The following is a 27,850-nucleotide window of genomic DNA, read 5'->3' as shown; positions in this document are numbered from 1 at the left end:
GAAGGAGTACCGCAAGGATCAGTTTTAAGTGCAATCCTGTTTGCCCTTAGAATTGATATTGATTCCATTACAAAAGAACTCCCAAATACTGTAGAGGCTTACCTTTACGCTGATGATCTCGCTATTTCTTGCCATTCTCAGAACACGAGATCTATCGAAAGGCAATTGCAGATGTCCCTCAATAAAGTTCAAAAGTGGGCTGAGCTCAATGGATATCATCTTTCCCAGCAGAAAACAGTTGCGATCCACTTTTGCTATCAACGCAAATTGCATGCAGATCCTGAACTTCGGATTTCAAATTCCACCATTCCGATTGCCAGCAATATGAAATTCTTGGGACTAATCCTGGACAGTAAGCTCAACTTCTTTGAGCATGTTAAATTAATATGTACTGCCTATCTTAAAAAGATCAACATGCTAAGAGCTTTATCTGCCCTCTCTTGAGGAGCAGATCGTACAACTTTGCTGCTCTTATATAGAGCACTGATTAGATCCCGTTTAGATTATGGTGCTCCAGTTTATGATTCTGCCCGAAGGAGTGTGCTACGCTGGCTGGATCCTATTCAACATAATGCACTGCGGATTGCAATTGGTGCATACAGGACATCTCCAACTCGGAGTCTATGCCTTGAAGCTCATGAGCCCCCTTTGCATCTTCATAGAAAAATGATATTACTTAAATATGCAGCCAAAATACAGACTTGCTATTTGCATCCTATTCAGCCATACCTTTTTAATCAACCACTAGTTAATCTCTATAGAAATAAACCAAGTAAAATCCGACCAGCTGGCCTACGGCTCCTTGAAATATCACAGAACTGGAATGTTCCTCTCCACAATAGGGAACAGATAAAGAATTACTCTCATCCACCATGGACCACCTTTCCTCAACTGAACTCTGATACCTATTTTCTTCAATTGGGAAAGAATTGTCTACCGGCAGTGACTGTGCAACAACTCCATGCTAGCCATATTCAAACCTATGCTGACTTCTTGCCGATATATACGGATGGTTCCAAATCTCTGTCAACTGTTGGAGCAGCAGCAGTGTTTCCCTCTGCTATCATATCAGCTTCTCTTCCACCTGAGTATAGCAACTTTTCAGCAGAACTGTATGCAATACAGTTAGCTCTAGAAAATTTGACTCTACATCCATCTGCAAAATATATAGTTTATACTGACTCTCTCAGCTCAATTAAAGCAATGCAGAATACATCTCAAAAGAATCACCATATTTTAATGAAAATCAGGAGTTTGTTATTGCAGATTTATCATCATCAACAACTAGTGAAGTTTTGCTGGATTCCAGCACATTCGGGCATAAAAGGGAATGAAGTGGCCGATATATCTGCCAAAAGTCCAAGTTTAGACCTAATCTCTGTCCCTATTCCAGCGCCCGATTATAATATCGTAATTCAAGCAGCATGCCATGCACAGTGGACTGAGTTATGGCATACCCAAACGAATAACAAACTTTTTCAGCTGAAACAATACCCAAAGTTCGGGCACTCCAGCAATCAGACAGTGCGGCGGAAAGAAGTGGTACTCACACGAATGAGAATAGGACACACCCATCTGACCCACCTCCATCTACTGATGGGCGATGATCCTCATCAGTGTCCACACTGCTTGGAACATCTAACAGTCAAACACATTCTGATTGACTGTCCACAGTATCAACGACATCGAGCTGCAATACTTCAAAATCTGGCTAATCGTCGAGAACCATTGACATTACACCATATCATTGGAGGGGACGCAAATGTTAACAAACTTTTCTGCTTTTTAAAACAAATCCGAGTGTATCATCTTTTATAAATAGGCTTCAGAACTGAAACTAATTTAAATTGGATTATTTTTTAATATTCCTACGAATAGGCGCACTACAGCCATAGCAGCTAATGCGCCAATAAACAACCATACCACACACACACACACACACACACGCATAAAAGTTGATATAAATTTAAGAGAGAAAATTTCTCTTTTAAGATAGAGAGAAAAATGGGAAGCAGCCTCTTTAGAGTTTGTGACGGCAGTATTTTACTTTTTTTATTTTAAATTGTGAAGTAAAAATGGAATAGAAATTTCATTAGTATTTTCTTATTGCCTGTGGATATTAAGCAAATTAAGCTATTTTGTGGGAAATTACTAATGTAATTATTATTGACTAAAAAGCTTGTATATTTTCCCATGAAAATCATAAGACATGATTGATAACCAATGTAAACCATTTCAGCCTTATAAGAAGCTTTTATCTCTAGCAGCTATAAATTTTAAGGTGCCATATTCACATGCTGCTAAAGAAAAAAGAAAAGAAATTTAAAAAAAAGGTACCATATCCTTAATATACATGCAAGGCCAGTATCATGAAGAAATGGTTAAAGAAGGTTAAGTGAGTCATTGCTTTTTCATAAATGAAGCATAATTAACAAAGTGTAGTCTAAAAAGAAAATATGACAAAATATGAAAAAAAAAACTGACTAAATGTATCATAAACTTGTGATTTTTAGATTAATAGCTTTAGTTAATAGATTTTTATTACAAAAAAAAAAAAAAAATATATATATATATATATATATATATATATATATATACATACACACACAGGGTGATTCACTACCAGTGCGACAGACTTGCAGGAGGTGTAGGGGGCACAAAGACGAATCGGAATCGCATAGCATTGCAGGGTCCGAAATGCCTTCATCATGCGGTAGAGGACGTTGAACTGATCCCACTGGAAGTCAGCATTTGCGAACCGTTCCCAAGGCAGTAGCATGGACGAGTATTCAAACATTGAACTGGCCGACATGCACCTCGCGTATGGAGCTGCAGACTGTAACGGGTGCGCCGCTCTCGCTTGTACCAGGAACGTTTCCCGCACAGGCGTGCTCCTCATCATATGATTTTCGCACGTGTGCACAGAAGGTACCATGAATCAAGAGCGAACGACAAGGATGCCAGACAATGAGGAGAATGTCCTACGTCTTGCAGAAGGCAGTACGAGTACTCGAGCGATAGGCCAACAATTGGGTATTTCCCAGTCCACTGTATGGAGGATACTGTCAACAAACCAAATGAGTTCATACCATCTGCAACGCGTCCAATCATTGGAGCCTGCGGATTATCCACTCCAGACGACTTTTGCTACTTGGTTTCTTCAACAGAAACGGTTCGCAAATGCTGACTTCCAGCGGGATCGCTGTTTACGCAACCTCCCGTTCAACGTCCTCTACTGCATGATGAAGGCATTTCGGACCCTGCAATGCTATGTGATTCTGATTCGTCTTTGTGCCCCCTACACCTGCAAGTTTGTCGCACTGATAGTGAATCACCCTGTATATACAGTCGATTCCGGTTATTTGGGACACATCGGGACTAGTGCATTTTGGCCCAATTAAGCGGTTGCCCCAATTATCTGAAGTTTCACATAAATCATTAAAAATACAATGTACCCCTACTTTACAATTGGTTCACTGTACAATCAAATCACATTACAATGCAGTCACCATAGTAAAGTAGGTGCCTCTGTAGCCAGGTGGGCAGGAGCAGCAGTGCGTAGCACACACGCTTCTTGATTAGACCGGGGTTTGAACCCGTGAGCCACCAAATATGGAGGATGTGGAAAGGTCAGGGAATGACCACCGCATATCCCCGGAGCAATATGGCCTTAGTTGCTAATGCTCCTAAAAAAAAAAAAAAAAAAAAACCAAACCAAACCAAATAGTAAAGTACTGTTCACTACACGATGTGTAGTAAACACTGGTCATTGTGATATGTTTGTAAATTGAATTTTAATTCTATTAAACAGCGATTCTAATTAGCAAAAATATTAGGGATATTATCCACAGGTTATAAAAGGAAAGATATATTAAGCACAGATTTACCTGTTGTTACCTTACCAATTAAAAAATTAAATGATACGAGAAAATCGGAAGAATATACGTGATAATAGGAATAATTAATATGTACTGTAATATGTACATACTAACTAGTTGACATTTCTGTTCACTGACATTTGTGGGTGGGTTTTAAAATTTAAAACAGTAAAAAGATAAGCAATCAATAACAAAGAACATGGCACACACAAATTGCAAGTAACACGATATGTGCAAGTGAGAACAGAGTAACAAGTTATGGATCTTTAAAAATAGGAATGAAGAGAAGATTCTGAAAATTAATTTTTTTATATGATTGAAGATTTCATGGATGTGTAAACACGTTTCACCATAATAACCCACAGAATTCCAGCTGTCGGTATTAACGCAAATTCAATAACATCGAGTTTGCTATCCATTTATGATAGATTGCACTAACAGAAAAGCCCAATAAACAGGTGAATGCTAATTGTTTTATGGTTGTGACCTCCAGAAATCCGACGGAACCATGTGGTACCATCGGAGACAATTGTAGGGTAATCTCCAGTGCTGCAATCTCCTGCCCCGATTAAACGGCATGGTGTCCCAATTAGGCAAAGTAAACCCTGGCTATTTTCTCGATTGGGTTCTGTTTTTTAAGATTTGTCCCAAACAAACGGCTGCCCTGATTAACCAGTGGCCCAAATAACCGGAATCCACTGTGTGTGTGTGTATATATATATATATATATATATATATATATATATATATATATAATATGGGATATAGGGAAGTGTATACATAGTCATGTTTTATTAGTGAACTTGAATCCTCCAGTTGCACATTCCACAGTTTTCATGTCTAATCTTCAGAAATTCGGCCTGCAATTTTTATTATTTCTCTTTAGATTGTTACTTATTAACTGATTTTGACATCTTTGTAGCAGTATATATGTTATATTAAAATGGGTGGTTACATTCATTGTGGCCAAAGACGTGTTATCAGCAGATAACACTTCTTTGACTACAATCTCTTAATATTTAGAAGTGTAATTAGTTTCCAGTATTAAAGTGAAAACAAGTTAAACTATGAGAGATATTTTCAGTTTTTATTAAAGTTTATTTCTGTTTTCACAGATGTTAGGTCGCGCAGGGCGACCCCAATATGATACAAAGGGAGAAGGAATCTTGATTACAAATCACAGTGAACTGCAGTATTATTTGTCACTTCTTAATCAACAGGTAAATATTTTCTCTTTGTAATTTTTTTTTAATGCTGTCAAATAGAACTTCATTATGTTACTTAAGATAAGTGGTAACTTGCTATGCAACACCTTAAAAAAAATACAAAGCATAATGTCTGATTATAATGCTATTGCCATATAAGATGCTTGATCCTTTTTTATACGTTTATAGCTATAGAAAAATGGGCTTTATTCTTATTGCTTATGCTTCTATGTTTTATTCATAGTACAAATTTTCATGAACTTTTGATATTGGATATATATTTAAAACTTGTCTTTTCATCTGTTTATTTTTGAAAACTTTTTTTTTTTAAACAGTGGTTGGGTAGGGGGCGGGGAGGCTTGTTATAAACAGGCTTATTCACGTATATTTTAATAAATACTGTGGTATAGCTTATTTTCATATAATTATATTTGCTATATGAAAATAAATTTATATTAAAATTTAATTCTCTTATTTAGAAAAATAACCTAAATGTTCTGGGAGTGTTACTTCAAGAGTCTAATCCTGCCACTCATCTCTTATGGTTGCAAATTGAATCCCAGCCTGCCTTAATACTTACTTTATTATTTTTTTAGCATATTCATAGCACATTCAGATACTCTGTAATATATGTTTGGAAAATAAATTACAAGTAAATCATGCTTATAACTAAACTATGACACTCACTATAGCTATCATATCTTTATTTTTCTAAATAAATATATTAATTATTGGGCCACCATACCATTTTCTAACCTTCATATAATCTAGAATGCTTATCCACAAATCTTAATATGATGTAACATGTACTATGGCAGATCAAAAAACTGAAGTTTGACTAAATATTTATTACAATGTTAGGTTAACCCATCAGTAGTAGTATCCACGCTTGAAACAAACATGGTACACCATTTAACGAGCTTTTTTTTTATTTATTTATTTTTTAATTATTGATATTAGCAGTGTTAAATGATGCAATAAAGCAAGCTTATACAGAATCAGAAAAGAAAAAACCTATCCACCTCATCTGTCGATCTTTTATAATAAATTTTGTAATCCTCCTTTCAGTTTATTCAAACTACCCACTTTTGTGCTCCAACAATCAGTCACTTTGTCTGAAAACAAAATTTTTTCACATTTGTCCTACAACCATCATTTTTTCAAATTAAGTTTACTCCTTTGTGTATTTAATTCCTCAATCCATTTTAAGTCTCAAATACTTCATTCAGATCTTCTTCAGGAGCCTAGTTTCCAACCTCTGAAATTTGCAGAAGTGAAGTCTCATGGTAAGAGTACACTTTTTTGCTCTTGACTGATCTTGTTCTTCTTCTGTGTACCTGTTCACAGATCCACATTCATCTTAAAATGAGGTTTTCTTTAGTTTTGCTTTCAGATTTATAAGCTTCTAATCTCATAAATAAATATATGTTCTAGTTATACTCCAGGATAATTGCAGGGACCAGAAGAGTACAATTGGAATAGTTATTTCAAGAATAAAACTGTAGTGCACCAAATACATGAAACTTTACCTGACTGCAGAGATACACGTCTATTAGCATTAGGTGTATTCCATTCCTCTATCCTCTGCCCTCTTTCCACATAAATGAGAGATGATGTCTATTTGGCTGGATTGTCATTGCAGAAAATAATAAATGACTGATGCTTCCCAAACTGCAGACCATAATCAATGAACATATCAACAACACCAAGTGTTGTTGATGTATTAATTTGAAGTGATTAGTAACAGAAGACAACAGAATTCACACCAGTAATCCCTAAGTATTAAATATTACTTAGGGATTACTGGTGTATTATTTCACCACATTCGAAGGAGCATCAAAAAACAATAAATAGGAGTAACTATCCCCTTCACACTTAACAAGCAGCTTTTCGTGGTGAGGAGACCTCGCAGTGCCTCCAGATTCGTGGTGAGGAGACCTCTGCAGGCCTCCAGATTACCATCATTGGGATCCAACACCCACAGGTTCCTGGCTAACACCATAGGGATCCTGCATGTTTGTCCGTCCACTACAACCCATGAAATTCAGAAAGGGGAATCTGGTGGTTGGGGGGGTCCAGCTTCAACATACCACTTCGGCCTCTGCTTCGACAAGACGGGAGGTCCTGACTGGCTTGGCCAGTGGGTTCACCCGTGAGGGTCAACCGTGTCAGTCTCATACATCTAAAAAATAAAAAGATTAGAAGTTGATCCTTCTGGAACATATCTGTCAACTCTGTACAGAGTGCATGAGAGGACTAAATATTATTTTTTTCTCTCTCCTCTACATGTTGGGGTGCAAACTGATATATGTTACTATACATCTATCGTGCACTTGTATGAGCTTGAACTAGATTACAGGTCCCAGGTATATACTTCAACCAGAGACAGTGTACTTCGATGGCTGGACTCTGTCCATCTCAAGCTATCCGTATTGCTAATAGAGAATTTCAAACATATCCTGTCCAGAGCCTGTATATGGAAGCAAATGGACCACTGCTATCACTTCAATGTAAACAGTTTTTGTAAAGCACACTTTTAAAACTGAAATCCCTGTCAGGCTATCCTACATGGAAATCCGTCAGTATATAGCGTCTCTGGCAGGACGATTCCTTACACCCCTTTCATCTCCAAAGGGTTCAGTTTCTGCTCCCCCAAGATCATCCTGCATGTGTGGCTTTTGCACAGTGGTTCAAGACTTGAATTTTCCAGCCTATTTGTTCACGGATGAGGCTTATTTCACTCGGGAAGGCTTATTCAATCAGCACAATGCTCGTGTGTGGGCTCACGACAACCCGCGCGGTGTGTGCCCCCATGCAGCACAACATCGCTTTGCAATAAATGTGTGGGCAGGTATGGTCGGTGATTACTTAGTCTGCCCATACCTGTTACCATCCCGCATGAACTCCGCTAAATATTGGATCTTTCTTGAACAAGTTCTACTAGGGTTACTAGACGATGTTCCAGCAAATGTGAGACGCAACATTTGGTTTCAACATGACGGGGCACCTGCCCATTATGGAAGGTGTGTTCGTGACCATATGAACAGGCATTTTGGGCGCCGATGGATTGGCCCCCATGCTCACCTGATTTATCGAGCCTTGATTTCTTTCTGTGGGGCGGCTCAAATCTATCATGTATGAATCACCTGTGGAGAGGGAAATGGATCTCGTCTACGCTGCTGCTACTGTCAAAGAAACTCCAGGTGTGTTCGACCATGTCCACCTATCTATGCTGTATCGGTGTCACGCATGCATCGCGTATCATGGTGGAACCTTTGAGCATCTGTTTTAACATCATGAAATGCATCCATCTCGTACTCCATTGTTAATATTATGTCAAATAAATGTTTGCAACTAATTACCGTCTTGTGTAATTTCTGCTTCTTGTGCTTCTGCTACTACTTTCCCGTGACGTTTCCGGTTATGGGTTCCTATGCGATTCACATTCCTTTAGATATTATCTACATCCCCTAAACATTTGTACCAATATTTTTTAGACACCGTGTATATGCACCATTCATCAGCTGGGATTCATCCAAAATACATAATTGTTTCCACTTATTTCCAAATTTTTATGACAAGTTTGTGATTAAAGAGAATATATTTTTGAAGCAGAATAACATTTTACATAAACAACATATCTTAAATTGTATAAGCATTTTTTGAATGTAGGTAAAGTTATCTGTTTTATAATTTATTTACTTTTAAGTTTCTCAATTCATATAGTGCAGGGGTGCCCAACTTAATTTGTGATTTGATCTACTTTTTTCCTTCAAAATGTGCTGCGATCTACCATCTCAAAAATTTCATTGCACAAGGTTAAAAAAGTTAATCAACACATATTGAAAAATTGTGTTTATAAAGTTTAAAATTAAATACAATTCAGAATTCTTATTTTAAATTTGCACGTATTTAAATTTTTAATTTATGTGAAGTTTGTGTCTTCATGTCATCTGCCAAGCTTTCAAAATCGGGGATGTATTGTGATAATGCCAACCATAAAGAATCTTCTGTATGCAAGTCCGTAAGAGCACAGTGATTCTTTGTTTGTTTCAAATACGAAAGGGTCGATTCACGTAGATATGTGGAACCAAAACAGGAATTTAAAAGTTCATTGCATTTTTTTACATTTGGGTACTTTTCTCGGCAAATATATTTCCAAAAGTCTTTTTCTGTGATCTGGCTTTTAGGAAGATATCGTTTCGAAATGTAATAATTTCATTTTCAAGTAATATTTTCTCCATGCGAAAAACTCAGCGATTTTTTTTTTTTTCTGCAATTTACATTAAATGGACATTAACCCGACATTAAATGGAGAAGAAATATATTAAGCAATATCTTCAATTGTTTTAAAATCACTGAATCTGGTTTCAAAATCATCCACAACTTTCTCAATTTTAGATACACATTTCTTACTATTAAATCCAAAAACAGGATGTTTTTGCAAATGAACTTGCATATTTGCAAAATGATCGAATTTTTTTTCTTTGAGATTCTTAGCCATTGCCAAAAATCAATATTTATATGCAGAAATACTACTAATCATGTCACCCACATTTTTATTTTTTTCCTTGTAATTCCAAATTCAGATCACTTAATTTACTGGTAAAATCTGATAAAAAAAAAGCCAGATCACACAACCACTCCGTATCTTGTAGCTGCTAATAATCATCTCCTCCCCTTTGATCAATAAATTTTTAATTTCATTCAGCAAATTTCAAAATCTGTAGAAACTTACTCCGACGTAGCCACTTCACATCTGTGTGTAATATCTGATCTGGTTCGTTTTCAGTGAGGCGCATTTTGAAAAGTCTCCTTTGAAGAGATTGTCCTCTGATGGAATTCACGATTTTGAAATCGATGTCTATAACACTTTTAGTATTTAATCTTTTTCTGGCTAACACTTGTTGGTGGATGATACAGTGGTAACTCAAAAAATCTGGGAATTCATCATCCTTTTGGCACAATGCAATGAATCCGTTAAGATGCCCTGTCATTGCCTTGGCTCCATCTGTTATTATTGATACGAGCTTAAATAGTGGTAATTTAATTTTTTCATTAAAATTTTGTTAAATTTATCAAGACCTCTAGTTCTTTCTTTTAACAAAACTGTACCCACAGTTCTTCTCTAGTGGCAGAATCATCGAAAACAATAAGAATAAAAACGAGCAATTGAGCTGTATCCTGACGTCTGTAGATTCATCCAGTTGTAAAGAAAAGGACACACAATTAGTAATATGAGCATGCAATTTATTCACATAAACATTTTTACTAATTTTTTGGAAGCGGCGCATCACAGTGTTTCGAGATAATTGCAGATCTTGAAGAGCACTTTTAATTTCATTTTTGTTAGTAAACTTTTCAGAAAGAGAATCTGTTATTTCTAAAAATGCGTCTTTGATGAATTGACCATCAAAAAATGGTTTGCATTTTTTTGCAAGAAGATGAATCACTTTAAATGATGCTACAGTTACTGCTTTAGATTGTAAATTAGGTGTCATGGCAAAATTTTGTTGTATGAATAATCTGGATTTAAGTTCTTTTAATTTATTTTTTCTAAGGTCACTATTAGGCAGAAAATCCGATTGGTGTTTACCATGGAATGCATTGAAGTGCTTTTCAAAATTTCCTTTTTTGAGTATAGCCATGGAAGCATTGCAAATCAAACAACATTTTCCTTTTATCATTACAAAAAAGTATTCTAGTTCCCACTTTTGATGAAAATGATATGTTTTACTCTTTTTTGTAGTATTCATTTTAAATCAAAGGGTATTAAATTAACATATAAGTACTGTCCAGTTATTAATATTAAGTAGGCTAAATAAGAAATCAACACATACACTATGCTGTCCACAGCATAACTGCGTGAATTTTGACTATACAAACCTTATCGGCTGCATATGCTTATTATATGCTTATAATAAGCATATGCAGTGGAGCACATAATAATAATAACATTTAGATTTTTATTAATCCATTTTTTATATACATTTAAAATTTGTCGTGGTTGACCGAAATTAAAGCTGCGATCGACTTGTTGGCCACCCCTGATATAGTGCAACCTGTTGTACAATTTTAATGTTTCTAAACATGGCATTCATTATTATGACCGTGTACAACAGGTTTTCAGTCTCAAACTTTTATATTATAAGTGTAATATGGAAAAATTTAAGAAATTCATCACCACATAGTGATGTTATGTATAATTTTGAATTTTTTTAAAGGTTTATATTTGTTTTATACTAAATACATTTCACTCAGTCTTATAGCTTTTGCTCTCTACTTAATAATTTTTTCTCAGTGTTACTCTCTTAACATGTTCATATATAACAAACAAAACTGTAATGTTTATTATTAAGCATTAATAAACATTATTATTAAATAATATTTTATTGTACTAATTTGCTTGTCACCCAAGCATTATTAGTATTAATAAATTATCTTTATTTTGTGTAGTTGCCCATTGAAAGCCAGTTAATCAGCAGGTTGCCTGACATGTTGAATGCAGAAATTGTACTTGGTAATATTCAGAACATGAAAGAGGCATCAACTTGGTTAGGATACACTTATCTTTATATCAGAATGCTAAGAGCACCTACTTTGTATGGCATCTCTCACGATGCATTGAAAGATGATATTTTGCTGGAAAAGCATCGGGCAGATCTTGTTTATACAGCAGCAACTATGTTAGATAAAAGTAATCTCCTCAAATTTGACAAGAAATCAGGAAACTTTCAGGTATAGTATTAAGGTTTGATATCTCTCTCTCTGTGTCTCTCTCAAAATAGATATACATTTGAATGACAAATAAAATTAAAAAACAATAGAACTTTGTCAGTTATATGAATTACATTTCTAAAGATGTTCACAAGTTATAGTTAAGTCCTCTAGGAATTGTGAATTGGAGTAGTTTCCTGGTTTCAAGATATTTTTCTAAAATTTGTATTGGTCTTAATGTCTTTTATGCATATTGACTGACCCTTAATTTTGTCAGATGAGTAAGAACACTCATATAGAAGTAAGCTGACCAGATTTAATATGTATATTTCATAAGGGTAAAGTGGGGCATCTTGGCAGACTAGATCCCTTCTATCTGAAGTAGAAGGGATCTTCTACTGGTCTGCTTTGGATAACAAAAATCTCAATTGAGATTTTTGTTATCCAAAATAATTAAAATAATTTTTCTCCTAGTGATATTTATTCAGCCAATGGGAGAAGAGAGATGTGGGTTATGTGGTAATATGTAACAAATACTAAAATACATAACAGAAGCTTGTTTTACTGTGGTAAAACAAGCTTCTGTTTAAGCATGGTCATGTGCTATGTTTATCTAACATGACCATGCGGTACCATTCTTGTTTTCCGTATGTAACGTATTTATTTAAATAAACTAAATGCAACAAAGCATAACATTTTAAGAGTTAAGATTCTATATCTATATAATATCAGTGTAGATACACCATAGACAACTCTTAAAGAAAAACTATGATTGTAGTGTGAAAGGCACCTACCGATCAAAAGCCAACTAGCGTTGAAACGGTGCCATCTCAAATTCATAATGGATGGTGGTGCCCACTATGAATAAGTAACAGTAGTCTTCTCTATTAGTAAAGCGTTACTTATTTGAGGTAGTGCAATACTTGGTAACTCGTGGAGGATGAGCACAATATGAGATACAGATAAAATTATGCTTTTCACACCACGATCGTAGTTTTTCTTTGAGAGTTTTCTAAGGTGTATCTACACTGATGTTATATAGATATAGTAACATTTATGCATTTGTAGCTGAGGAAGAGAGACACGGTATCAAAAGCTTCTGTAAGTATTTTATTTTATTTTATCAAAAGAAGTGAGTGCAACGATCAGGGGGCGAAGACCCTGATAGTAATTAAAATAAAAATTACTTAGTATGTACATATAGAAAATTAATATGGATTTCTCATAATTTTCTCACAATGTATCCAAATTCACAAAGGGTGACGTGAGTAATTACACACTTGTTTAATTTCTGTTCCAAGGAAAATAATGGAGTCACTGGTTAAAGAAGTATTACAGGATCATCTAGACAGGATTGTAGTGCAGTCATACCCTGGAGTTGTTAAGGGACGATCTTGTCTGACCAGTTTGATGCAGTAACAAAGGAACTGGATCAAAAAATAATTTTGTTGCCATATACTTGGCTTCAGGAAATCCGGTGCTGTTGCACATAAAAGATTGCTATATGAATTGGAGCAGTGTGGGCATTAAGGGCAAGTTACTGATAAAGTTATGGATCAAAGGTTGGTTGAGTGGGAGAAGACAGAGTGGTTATTAATGGATACTGCTCTTCATGGTGTAATGTTATTAATGGAGTCCACAAGCATTCAGTGTTGGTTTTATTGTTGCTTCCTATATTTATTAATGATATTGATGAAGGCTTCGTGTCTAGGTTTTCAAATGATACTGTAAGTAATGACACTAATCAAGGTAGGCTGCAACAAGATCTAGAAAAATTAGGCCTATGTGTTGAAAAATAGCAATTAAAATTTGACCTGACCTAAAATAGCTCCGAACTGTATGTAAATCATGCTACACTCAGAGAAACAAATAATGGCTGCTTATAACTAAGGGAAGTGCTATTGAGAACCTTCCAGCTGGCAAGGGATTTTTATTTTAGAAAGAAATAAGTAAGAATTTAGAAAGCAGATACTTGAAGAGAGAAGTAGCAGAAATGTTGATAATAATCTTGATAATAACCAGAATTTTTTAGTAATGAAATATTTGATTGTTAAAGTTGATGGTTCATATGTTTTTTTGAAAATGTAGAGTTTGGTTTCTGTTTTTTAGAATGTGCCCAACCTTTATTTTTGTGTTGTGCTGATTTTTCCTTCTGATGAAAAATAATAATTCTCAGCCTCTCTTATGAAAACAATGTTTATTCATAGAAAGTTTTTAAAAATATGATCAGTAAAATTAAGCCATTTTATATATTTCTTGAGTGGAAGAAAGAACTTGAAGATAAATTGTGCAACTTAAATTCTGTTGCTGCTTACAAATTGTTCATATAACACTGCAAGCATTAAAAAAAAAATCAGAACATTTTATTCACTGTTCATATTAGAAGTAGAAGAAGAAATCTGTCACGATAAAAATGGCTTGCCTTGTATTATGCACTTTGTTGAATTAACTGTTGTATTGACCTATGGAAGGGAATGCATATTATATTTTGTTTGTTTGCTATGTTATTCGTTAGTTAATCAATTGAACACACTGTGACTGACCACTTGAAGGCACCTCCGTAGCCAGGTGGGAAGGAGCAGCAGTGCATAGCACGCTTCTTGATTAGACCGGGGTTCGAGCCCATCATCACCAAATGCGAAGGATGCGGAAAGGTCAGGGCATGACCACCGCATATCCCGGAGCAATATGGCCTTAGTTGCTAATGCTCCTAAAAACCAAATAACAACAACAACAACAACAACTGACCACTTGAACCTGACAGGAACCCTTGGGAAATTCCCATTGGAAGTTAATATATGTTTAACCATCATAGTAGAATCTCAGTAACTTAGTATTTAGACACTGTGGCATTTTGGTTATTGCTGAGCATATCTGGTTAAGGTCTTATACATCTCACTGGAACATGTCCTTTATTTCCAGGAAAGAAAGAAAGAAAAGAAAAAAAAACACTATTACTTCCTTCTGGAAAGAATTACAGTGGATTACCATTTGCCTTACTTTCAGTATATAAAACAACAGCTGCTACTGCTGCCCGTTTTCTTCCCACTAAGATCTACACGGGCAGTTGTAAATAGTGTGATCATTCCAAATTGCAGGAATTAGTATTCTTTTCATTGACTTTATCTCTGACCTTTGAGAATCAGTTATCCCTTCTATAAATCAGTCAGTCACCTGTGGAGAGATAAAAAGACCTCTTTAGTAGCTCATGTTCTGTGTTTTATGCATTACTGTAGTTTTAATTTCTAGTTTTGGCAGAAGAGCGCTTCAAATTGAAGGTGTTAAATTATGCCAAAGAACGTGGAACAAAGCAGCTGAAAGATATTTCTGACCTCCAACTGAGAAAATGATACCCTTATTTTTGAATTTGTATTTCAAATGTATGCAATAAAATATTTTTTCCAAAATTTTCCTTTTGAAATCTGGGTGGGTCTTATGGTGTGTCAAATACAGTACACTTGGTTGTCGACTTATGACCTATGCGACTTACGACCGGCCGCATTTACGACCACAAAAAAAAAATAATAATAATAATAAATCAGGAAGTCACTACTGAGAACACCCATAACCCAGGCGAGGAGGCACGTCGATGACGGGAGGCCTGAGGACAGCACCAGGCACATACACTCAGTCGCTTTCAAGCATCTGTTGCATGTGGTGTATTAATTAAAATTCTACTGACTCATAAAATGTTTAATAAAAGGAAAATGCCTTCATCTGCATATACGCCAGCTAAGAAGTCAAGGAAAACTATTGATTTAGAGTGTAAAATGAAAATTATCCAGCAGTATGAAGGCAGAAAGAAAGTGAATACAATAGCACGTGACTTGAAGTTATCACATTCCATGGTATCGGCGATACTTAAGGACAAAGAAAGAATTCAGGAAGCTGTGAAAGGTTCTGCACCTATTAAGTCTACAATTTTAACCAAACAACCACAGGAACCATCCATGAAATGGAGAAATTGTTGTTTATGTAGATGGAAGATTTAATACAAAAAATACACCCATGAGCCTTCACACAGTGCAAGCAAAGGCTAGAAGTTTGTTTCAGAGTTTAAAATCACACGCCAGAGACGATTACGCAGAAGATTTTCAGGCTATTACTGGGTGGTTTAAGCATTTTAAAAAAAGATTTGCTTTGCATAATGTCTCTATAAATAAACATCTCCTACCTCAACCCAAGAACATGACCCTGACGATGCACAACCCAGCACAAGCAAAGATTAAAAATTGATTTTGTAAATTTCATTTGTATTAATTTTTACATTAATTTTAGATTGTATTTTTGTGTTTACAGTACATTATGTACAATATAATTATAGATTGTAGTTTTGTTTTTTATAAACAGTATGAATAATAAACCAATTAAAATGTAGAGAACGTTTGAATTTAATGTTCAAAGATAGCCCTCATAGAGAGAGATAGCCTAGGCATAGAAACGAAGGTATGTACAGTATCACTAAGTAAAAGATAAAAACATTACTGTATTTGAAATGAAAAATAAAACATGATAAAAATTTAAAAGATTATAAAAATAAATTATAAAGATGATAAAAAGATTAGAAAGGTTAAAAAAGTACTGTTAATAAATATATGGCCGACATACGACCAGATCGACTTACAACCTGTCGGTCAGAACAGAAGTTAGTCGTAAGTCGACGACCAACTGTACTTGCAATTACAATAGTTATGGATCAGCAACCTTGGGTGGGGAGGGGATCAATAGCCATCATTCAGTTTATGAACACATTACAATAGTTGTGGACTAAAAACCGTAACACATCAATGGCCACTTTATGAATTCATTCAAAATATTATAATTTTACTACTTTACCTAATGAAGAAATAATTATTTTTAAAGAAGATTCTCCCACCATAATTATCCAAAATTGACTATCAGTAATTGTCCTCAGAACATCTGGTGAATGTGCCAGAAACAACATTATGATACCTGGACACCTAAGCATGGTTACAATTACTGTTTATGGAACTGGTTGAATGGCCTGTACAAAGTGCATTCAGTCATACCTCTTATAAAGTAGTTCTTAAAGTTGGGATAAATTAGGTAATACATTAAAAAATAAATGCTCCATCCTGACAGTGAATTTTCCTCCTAAATGTTCAGGAATTTAGTGAAATTTATATAGTTAGCACAAGCATTTCTCTGCATTCAAGATTATTAAAACACAGAAGAGCTTAAATAATAAAACTGAAGAAACCACCAAATTGATAGCAGCATGATGAGAGACAACAGCCAAAACTAGATGACATTATGTAATCAACTATCAAGCTACAAATTTCCATTTAAAACTGAGTGAGACTTCAGCAGTATAAACCAGTAGATGTTTGCTTAGATGAATACCACCCCACAAATATTTCCACACACACACACACACACACAAGAACTCCATTAATGAGAACAGGCATTTCAGGCTGTAGCATCCAAGTGACACTCCGTAATTCTTGTATCCCTGCCTGTTTACTATTTTTTTTTTTTTTTTTTTTTTTTTGCCTTCTTTATCCACTTTCGAAAAAGATCGTTTGTATTCCACATAATTGGCAATTTAAGGAATTAATCTGTATATATATTAGACACACAGAAATATTATTAAACACTAAATAAGTTTTATTTTACCTTGTTTTATTGGTTGATATATAGTAGAAGATAATATAATGGTGCCATGGCCTTAGAGTAGTGCCTGGAAAAATGTTATTCAGATTCTGAGCTAAGAAACCAAAGGATGGGATACTGGTGAATCTTCAAAGTCAGACTTTGAAAAACTTCTTAAGCATTGCTTTGCACATTATCTGACACAGTTTTTGATGCCATATTCCTCACAGATGCAGAAAACAGACACACTAGAGTCCAACTTCTTTAATAATAGTTTTAATTTCTGCACTATACTCAAATGCACATGTTTTCTCTTTTCGCTAGTTTTCTTAGGAGCCATGATGATACACTGTAAGTGAGCATATAATAATGAAACAAGACACATCTCAGCACAATAGCAAGTGTATCCATAAACAGACAGAAGTATTCTTGTTGATGGCTACCATGATTAATGAGGTGGGCTCACAGAATACACTCAGGTGCCAGTCAGATAGATTTTTTCATTCTTTAAATTAGGGTCTGTAACATTGCAGGTTTACTGTATTGGTGTATTCAAGCATAAGTAAAGATTTCTTTTTTTTTTTTTTTTTTTTTTTTTGGTGCCTTGACTGTTTGCTGTACCAATTCATGGTAGACTGGTCCATATTGTTTATCACATGTTATGTTGTTAGTAGCATTGTGTGTTCTGGAGTCAATTAGATACTTGACAGTTTGCTAATTGGAGTCTAATGTCAGCTTGTGTGCTGCAGAAACACTCAGATTTACTTAGCAAAAATGTTACCCCCCCCCACTTGGGAATTGCTAATTAAAGCTTTGGTTGAAAAGGCGTTTAAGAAATTCTGCATCATCCAACAGAATTTGAACCTGGGACTCCCCAGGTGGGTGACAAACGAGCTTATCTGTTTTTGGATTTGCTGCTTGGGAAATGCTCTCTGAATAAGCTATCTACTGGAAAATTAAAATATCTGAACTCAAAGATAGAATTTCTTCACTAAAGATGCTAAATCTTGAGAGATTTTAAGGATGTTTCCTAAATTCAGTTCCTCTGTCTCCCCCCCCCCCTCCTTTTTAATAAATTGCTGTTGTAGCCATATATAGTTGTTTTTATGGGAATTTACTGGGCATGGAGTGCTGACTTTCATCTTGACTTTCATCTTGATTTGTAAGTAGTGTGGTTTTCTGAATCTGGATTTAAAATTTATAACTTATGAATATGGCCCATTATAGCCTTAGACGCTAATCATAAAACTCTTAAACAAACAACCAACTGATGAGTCATAAATTTTGTCATAAAATCATAACTTTAATAATTTGTCTTTCTTTTCTTAATCTAGAGTTTATATTTTGATAAAAAAAATTCTTTTCTTTTTTATCAGGATATAAACTTTAGCTTCTGTTTTTCTAACAAAGATCTAAAAGAATCTCTGTAACAAACAGTTAGCTGTACTGTAGTCCCTTCTCCCCTTTCAAAATGATCAAAATAATAATCAGCCTTATTATTCACTTTATATGTTTTAGTGAGAATCTACAAAACATGATATTTCTTTGTTTTCTTAAAAAACTTTTAATCTAGCATACAGATATTCGGGTCTAATGTTAGATGGTTTGCTGTGATTCCAACCCGTCAGTCCATTTTGTGGTATTAGTTTTCTAATGGATACAACACATATTTCACTCACGCTGTTGAATTGATCTATAAATATTTATTAGGTACAGAGAGAGAGAGAGAATATCAACTAAAATTAACCACATAATGAAACTTTGTATCAGATTCAAAAGTCTAAGGCAGCGTTTCTCAGTCTGTGTGCCACGGAAAATGCAAGTAAAAAAAAAATTTAATAAATCCAAGTTTTATAATAAAAATTAATTCAAATAAAAAATTTGTTTATTTATGCTGCACCAATCCCAGCCCCTTCCAGCGGTCAATGTGACGTCATGTTTTGATTCTTAGTATTAGATCTGTCCACCTTTAATCCTTTATTTACCTTTTGATTCCTAGTAGTAGATATGTTCACCTTTATTCATCCATTCTTATCATTTGAGAAACTCTCCCAAGCACCTTGCAAAATGCAACTTGTAAGCAGCATAGTAAGAAGTTTCCTTTGTGTTTTAAAAGAATTTTTTGTGACTATATTTCCTGAAATGTCATATTCTGTTAATTCGTATAGAAGAGGTATTTTCAGTTAACTGTATTAGTACATTCTAGAAGTAACTTTTAATTTTTTTTTAGAAATGATTAGCGATGGATAAATTTTTAATGAAAGGAAATTAGAAGCAAATTGATAACAAACTTGGAGAAAATGACAAAAATGAACAACCATCAACATAAAAAAAAAAAGAAGAAAATATGTTTTCGTAAATATGTGATGATTATTTGGCGATAGGATTTTTTTTGTATACTGGTACCCAAGATTGTCCTCTACCTTTATGTGTGATATGTGGTTTAAAATTGTTGAATGAATTAATGGTGCCAAGTAAATTGCAGCATCATTTTTCTACGAAACGAGAATTTATTGTCCAAAACTATGGAATATTTTAAAAGACTACAGGCCTCTACTAGAAAATAAGGTACAGAATTTTATAGTATGTCTAAAATATCTGATATAGCTCAAGAAGACAGCTATTTAGTAGCCGAACTGGTGGCAAAAAAAAAAAAAAGGAAAAAAAATCTCACCTGATTGCAGAAAGTCTGATTTTACCAGCATGTCAGGTAATCGTGAAAAGTATTTTGGTTGAGGAAGCTAAAAGGAAAGAAAAAAAAAAAAATTACAGTACCACTTCCGAAAAGCACAATTAGCAGGTGTATAAAAGAAATGTCGATGATATTGAAAAACAAGTTGTTCAACATATTAATAATTTTGGGTGACTGTTTGCATTGCAAATAGATAATTCTACAGATATTAGCGGGGAAGATGAATTAATAGCATTTGTCAGGTTTATCGAAAATGACACAATTATTAATCTCTCTCTCTCTCTCTTTTTTTTTTTTTTTTTTTATATAAGAACTCACTGAAAGGACAACCGGTTGAGATATTTTCGAAGTAATGAATAATTATTTACAAAAGTGTGATATATTTTGTGGAAGTCATGTGCTGGCATTTGTACCGATGGTGCTACCGTGATGACAGGAGCACTAAAAGAATTTGTAAACTTAGTAAAACGACACAATTCAAATATTATTACAACACACTGTTTTAGACACAGAGAAAGTCACTATGTATAGCAGTAAAATAGCATCTTGGTATTGCTTTTGAAACCTAATCGCACACAAGAAATAAAAGATAGGGATTCAGAACAGTAAAAAGGAGTGTGAGGATGAGAGGAATTAGTAGTGCTCAGGTAGTCCGAGGTCGCTAACCCGTTCCTGTGGTAGGACCCTGAATGTAATTTCTGGGACTGTCTCTCATGTGTTTAAGTCAATAATGTTAATAATGGTGGAGGTAGACCATTATATTGCCATTTAGGTTTTATTACTATCATGATGATATTTTACATATAATGACAATAAATATAGTGAAAAATACTCCTACAATAACCAATTGGTGGGCACAGGTTTTCCAGACCGTGAAACACCAAAAAGGTTAAGGGGTATTGCCTATACATTATTTACACAGCCTGGATGTGGAAGAAGTCATTATGCTAATATATTTGTCATATCTAGGGGGTTGGTTGATTATATTCTTATATTTTAAGATTTGGAATGCTTTGTTGAAGTGGTAGTGAAGGTAGGCTGTCAGAAACTGATTGTCCAATAGCTTGTTATATAGGGTTATTATATTATGCTTTATCAGCCAGTTACTGTTACATATGTTAACTATTCTGATGTATTGTGAAAGAATAACATTTGCATGTACTTTTTTCGAGATATTAGAGTGCCAGTACGTATAGTTGACAGCATTGAAATTGAAGGAGTCTCTTTTATTGTTGATGGTTGTTTGTGAGCCATTAATATTCAGATATAGGCAATTTGCTGTGTGGTTGTTGTTATTGTTTTTTTTCCAGAGTCAGTTCCGGAGGTTGGCAAAACTGTTGTGTGAAGTTGGTACAGTTTATTACTATTTAGTAAGTCAATGTATCTGAACATTGGTAGTTCAGTTGATAATGCAGTTTCAGCATAGTATAGATAAAGGTTAGCCAGGACCCAGCTGGCTGGACTACCCATTGGTGTACCTTTGGTCTGTAGGTAGATGGTTCTTCCATCAGTAATATAGTTGTTTGCAATGCAGAGGTTGGTTAAGCTATTCCAAAAAGTTGATTTGCAGTTTATCATGTGACTGTAGTTATTGTACAGTTTGCCGAGTACTATTTTTAAGTTTGGTAGATCTATGCTGGTGAAGAGGCTGTAAAAATCATACGTTGATATACTGGTGATGTTATTGGCTTTTAATGCTTCTGTTACGGGCTGGTTGTTATAAATAATTCTGCTATTTGGTAATGTGTTTAGGATGGGTTTCAGAAGTAGTTCTAAAGTCTTGCTTGGTTTGTATGCATAGCTATGCTTAAATGAGATGATGCATCTAAATCCTATAGGATTTTTGTGGAATTTGGGTATAAAATAGATGTATGGTAGGTTAGCCATGATATATACATTAGCATTACAATTAACCTGACTTCCAAACATTAACAATAAACTAAAAACCTGGTATCTTTTTACCACGTGCTACATATATTTCATGTTAGAAACAGAGGCCTTACTTTTTTGCTGCATTTTGATTGATTTTGACGGGGCTGGCCCTCGTTAACAACGTTGAAATGGTAGGTTCGAATCGTGTTATTTTATGATTGCCTTTCCATGTTATCTAACATGTTGGTTGAGTACTCTACCTATCTGTCTCTCCACACTAAAAGCATAACCTCCTATCTTTTATATATATATTAAATGTTATTTAAAGTCAATGTAACAGTTGATGGAAAAATAACAATAAAAAACAAAAATGAATAAATAAGGTATTATAATATATTATTTATAATTTTTGTTTATTTTTATTGATAATATGTTTTATATATATATATATATATATATATATATATATATATATATATATATATATATATATATATATATAAGTATATTGGTGATTGTAGTGTGCTGCAACAACAGAAAGGTTGAGAAACGCTGGTCTAAGGTTTCAACAAGATTTTTTAATATGATAAATAAGTAATTTGGTAAGAAAGTATATTCATTTTCACATCTTAATTGCTTATACAAAGGGTACTAGGAAAGTTTTGCAATATGATGCAACAATGAATCACAGGAAGCTGCTTGTTGCTGCATGTTGAGACATGTTCATACGTGCATAGTAGTCGCCGCACCAAGTCGATGGGCTCAGTTATTCATTAGTAGTGAGAGTGTAAAGTGCTTGCGATGGCATCGTGGTCACGAAATGAGATAAGGACAGTTTTGCGGTATAATTTCGTGCGTGGTTTAACCATAGACCAGTGCTTAGAAGAAATGACTCTTGCACTAGATGATGATTGTCCACATAATACAACGATATTCAGGTGGTATAGAGAATTCCAAAGGGGAAATTTCACTCTGGAGGATTCAGAGAGGCCGGGAAGGCCACGAACGTCAGTTACGGAGGAAAACGTTACTGCTGTGAGGAAAATGCTTGACGAAAACAGGCGAGTGACCTACCAACAGATAGAGGATACTTTGGGCCTAAATGCACCAGCAATTCGTTCGATTCTGCAAGATCATTTGCACGTGAAGAAACTTTGTTCTCTCTGGGTGCCGCATCAACTGACTGAAGAGCAGATGACACGACGTGTGACTTGGTGCCGGGAGATGTTAAAAAAGTTTGATAAGGGACAATCTCGGTATGTGAACAACATCGTGACAGGTGACGAGACTTGGCTGTACTATTACGATCTGCCGACCAAGGCTCAAAACAAAGTTTGGGTCTTTGATGATGACGACACACCCGTAATTGTCAGAAAATCCCGATCTGTAAAGAAGAAAATGATAGCTGTATTTTTCAAATCGAGTGGAATTGTGGAACGTGTCGTTTTGGACACGCAGAAGACAGTCACAGCTAAGTGGTATACTGAACAATGCCTGCCTAAAGTCATTGGATCTATGAAGAACCTGCGGCCAAAGTCAAGAATGGACACCTGGTACCTCCATCACGATAATGCTGCAGCTCACCGCGCCAAAGCCTGCACCGAATATTTGACCACGACAGGACTGAAACTTCTCGAGCACCCTCCCTACAGTCCAGACCTTGCTCCCTGCGACTTTGCACTGTTCCCGCATGTGAAAATGAAGCTAAAAGGGAGGCGGTTTTCCAGTGATGAGGACCTTCTACGGGCTTGGGACAACGAGTGTGCTTTACTCCCTAGTGAAACTTGGCAGAACTGGTTTAAAGATTGGTTTCGGAGGATGGAGAGGTGTATTGAATGTAGAGGAAATTACTTTGAAAAAATTAAATAAACAAAGCTGTATTGCAAAACTTTCCTAGTACCCTTTGTATAATAAAATTTATATAGATAGCTAATCTGATACGATCAGATAGCTAATCTGATACGATCAGAAAAATATAAAGGGTCACTATGATAATTTCAAGGCATAAACATTTAGTTGTGTGATGTGGGAAGTGCACTGCACGGTCACTTTATTTGATACAAATATGACTTGAAGAACTGAAGAAAGCAAATTTTGAAATAGAGTAATAAATACTCCCTAGATGGTGCCTTGTAATCTCTAACCTGTAAAGAAAGACTGAATTTAGATATTTAATTGAAACCAAGCTAAAATAAGTTATATAAGAAACCTATCTAGAATAGATTTCTTATATAACTTATTAACATATAAGGGGAGGGACAAAAAAAAAACTATGCTAAATTATGTGATCTTTTCATACCAGTGTCACTCAGTTATAAAATAGATGTTTCATTTATATTCCAGCATGATCACATAGGTCAGAGAAGCTTAAAGCTAATCATTTTGGAAAGAATGCAATCATTATAGCAGTCAGATCTAATGCTAACATGGTTTGCTTACATTAGACTTGAGCATGACCTCAGGGACATATTTTTTTTTTTTGAGATTTCACTTGGATAATTCAAAAGCATGTATTATTACATTCCCGTAATAACTTCTGCTATTTCACCATTTAACCTTCATCACAACAACCATCTACCCTGTAGCCACATTTCGGTTTTGAATATAAAATAAATAAAATTTGATATTAATAAAATATGAAAAATCAAGATTGTAGGTTTTCTAGTTTCAAACTCTCAATCAGCATTAAAATTTCAATCAGCATTAAAAAATTCTGTAAAAGAATTCTAAACTTTTGTTAAACATTATCTTCCATTTATTTGGTTACCTACTTTTACAGTACCATAAACATGTAGTACTGTAAATTCAGAATTTGCAAAAATGCTTGTGAAACAGCACATTATCTATAAAGTGAACTTAGCTTTCATATCTCTCTCTCTCTCTCTCTCTCTCTCTCTCTCACACACACACACACACACACACACACACACACACACACACACACACACACACACACACACACACACACACACACACACACACACACACACACACACATTTTACTAGTTTTGTGGTTCCTTCCAAGTAACAGAGGGTTTCATAAACAATGCTGTTACAAGTACTTATGATTTCTCAAAATTGACCATAAAAGTTCATGGCTTGAGTATTAAAAGGTGATGGTACAGTGTTAAAAGTGTTTGTACTTAATGTATAATAATAGTTGTTCAAATGGTAACCCACCAAGTTACATGTGATTTCAATAACATGTTTTTTTTAATTACAGGTTCAAAAATGAAGAATTGCGTGAATGAGAAAAGATAGATAAAATCGGTTGGGAAATTGGGAAAAATCTCTATTGGGAAAAAAGTGACTAATGCCAAAGACAATTCATGAGGATGTGGTTACAACATTAGGGAAGGATGCCCTTTCCTGTTCCATAGTTATGAAATGGGCAGTAGAATTTAAACAAGGGAGGTAGAGTGTGGAAGATGACACATACTGTGGGAGACCTGCAATGTCCATCACCCCAGAAGTGGTTGACAGCGTGCATACATGATTTGGTGATGAGTGATAGTTCAGTATATTGCTAGCATCTTGGGCATCTCATCTGAACATGTGTACAGTATAATAACAGAGGTTCTTGTTATGTTAGCATGATGAGTCGCAAAGTTGTTGACAGCGGATGAAACATACTCAAGGGTTGTCAGGTCAAATGAATATGTGCGTTGTTTTAAAGCAGATCCAGCAAATTTCCTTGCAAGGTTTATGACCATGGATGAGACATGGGCCAACACTTTCATTCAGAGATTTGGAGGGAGGGGGGGTGCAAACACAGCAATCCTCCCCCAAAAAAAGTCAAGGTGATTTCTTCTGCTGGCAAGGTGATGGCATCAAGTTTTTGGGATGCTAATGGAGTGTTGCTAGTGGATTATCTTCAGAAAGGTGAGACTGTCATGGGGCATATTAATAAAATGATATGGAAAATCAAGATTATAGGTTTTGCAGTTTCAAGCTCTCTCTCTCTCTTATGAGGAGACCTTATGAGGCATTTGCATGAAAACATCAAAGACAGATGCCAAGGAAAACTCAGCATGAGTGCAGCTTTGAAATTTTGGGCCATCCCCTGTATTCACCAGATCCAACACCATTGGACTTTCACCTATTTCCTAATTTGAAAAAAATACCTAGCTGGCATCCCACTTGACAGTGACATCATTGTTGCAGTGGATGCATTCCTGGAATTGAGAACGTTCTTCCAGAATTGAGTGCAGTCAGAATTGAGACATTTGGCAAGCAAGAGGCTGGCAGAAGCCTATGTATAGTATGAGGATGGGTTCCCAAAATGTTACCTTAATAGTTAATATTATCTTAATATTCACTTGTTATAAGAGTCGTTATTATAGAAATCTAGAATGATGACTCTTATACCAAGTAAATATTAAGATAGTTTATTTAGCTGTTAACTAAATTACTATACATTTAAGGTAACATTTCATTCCATGAAAAACCATCACATAATGTCATTCTCAACTACATGGAAAGTAATTACATTCACCCACCAGATGCTGGGGCATAATCAAAATAAGTCTGTGATTGTTATTAAGAATTTCATTTTGCAAAAGCCGGGCACATTAATGTATGAGTTTTAATAAAATTAAACAATACCATGTAATTTATGAAATAAAATTAAGAGGAGAAAATCCTCACTAGAAGTCAAAAGAACTTATGCTATTAGAACTGGCATAAAACTACGGCACTGATTCTGATTTTGTTAACTTATAATTTTATTTATGTGAATTTATACTTTACAGTTATTCACTTATAACTGATATTGTAAGTGGGGAAGGTCTGTCTTATGTTTCTCAAAATTTAAACTAATGTTATCAAAAAACATCTGTACTTCTTGATTATTCATTCTTTCTTTTCCAATCTTTGGCCTGGATAAACAGGGGCAGCTGTTTATAGCAGTATTTGAAATTGCTTTATTTATTTGTACTGTTTTCATATTGCATAATTTTGAAAAACTACTGTTTTACAGATTACAGAACTTGGAAGAATTGCAAGCCATTTCTACTGCACCCATGAAACTATGGCTACTTACAGTCATCTTTTAAAACCAACACTAAGTGAAATTGAACTTTTCAGAGTGTTTTCCCTTTCTGCAGAATTTAAGAGTGTTGCCATTAGAGAGGTATGTAATTGGTATATTATTATTATTGATCTTGTATTATTTCTCCCTGATTGGGGGTTCCACCCCATGATGGGTACTGCTACCAAATACACAGGATAATTGTTATGTCTGGTGTTACTGTTGGTCGAAGAACTCTCTGACTGTCCTACAGGCATTCAGGATTGTTACTTTCCGGATTTCCTTGTAGGCATTCTGTGGGAGACCTATTACTGTTAGGCTGTTATGTAGGGTCTTTGTCACCATGCCAGTGGTTGACATGGTGATTGGGATGGTCGTTACTTGTTACATATGCCACATCTTTTGATCTCCTGTCTTAGGTTCGTGTACTTTCTGATCTTTTCCTCATGGGTTTTCTGGAGGTTGCCAGTGCTGGGCGCTGCTTTGTCAATCAGATAAGTATATATATATATATATATATATATATATTTTTTTTTTTTTTTTATAAGTAGCCTTTTCCTTCTTGTTGACAAGAGTTATGTCTGGTCTGTTGTTCGGGTTTGTTTTGTCTGTTATTATGGCACGGTCCCAGTACGGCTTGTGGGATGGGGTCTCTAGTACTGCCTAGGGTTCATACTTGTAATATGCCACACTTTCTCTTTGATCAACTGGTATTTTCTCACTAGCTTCTGATGTATTATCCTGGCTTCCTGGTAGTGTCTCAGTCTGGGTGATCCCCTTGCATCCTGCGGTAATGTGTTGGATCATTTCTGAGGCCAGCAGGCATCATTTACATGTGTCATCT

The 27,850-nt window shown here is 35.1% G+C and overlaps 1 protein-coding gene across 1 annotated transcript in view; it reads left to right on the top strand.

Annotated features, from left to right (window-relative positions):
* Brr2 (U5 small nuclear ribonucleoprotein l(3)72Ab) overlaps window positions 1–27,850 on the top strand; it is a 570,943-nt gene that overhangs the window by 260,870 nt on the left and 282,223 nt on the right. The window contains exons 21-23 of the mRNA XM_090384330.1: window positions 4,994–5,098; window positions 11,540–11,821; window positions 26,956–27,108. Coding sequence (XP_090240456.1) covers window positions 4,994–5,098; window positions 11,540–11,821; window positions 26,956–27,108 — 540 coding nt within the window. The remainder of the gene's footprint in view (window positions 1–4,993; window positions 5,099–11,539; window positions 11,822–26,955; window positions 27,109–27,850) is intronic.

Source organism: Mastigoproctus giganteus, chromosome 11 (assembly GCF_048544385.1).
Source record: "Mastigoproctus giganteus isolate SK-2022 chromosome 11, ASM4854438v1, whole genome shotgun sequence".
Lineage (NCBI taxonomy): Eukaryota > Metazoa > Arthropoda > Arachnida > Uropygi > Thelyphonidae > Mastigoproctus > Mastigoproctus giganteus.
This window is presented reverse-complemented; position numbering and strand designations above follow the sequence as displayed.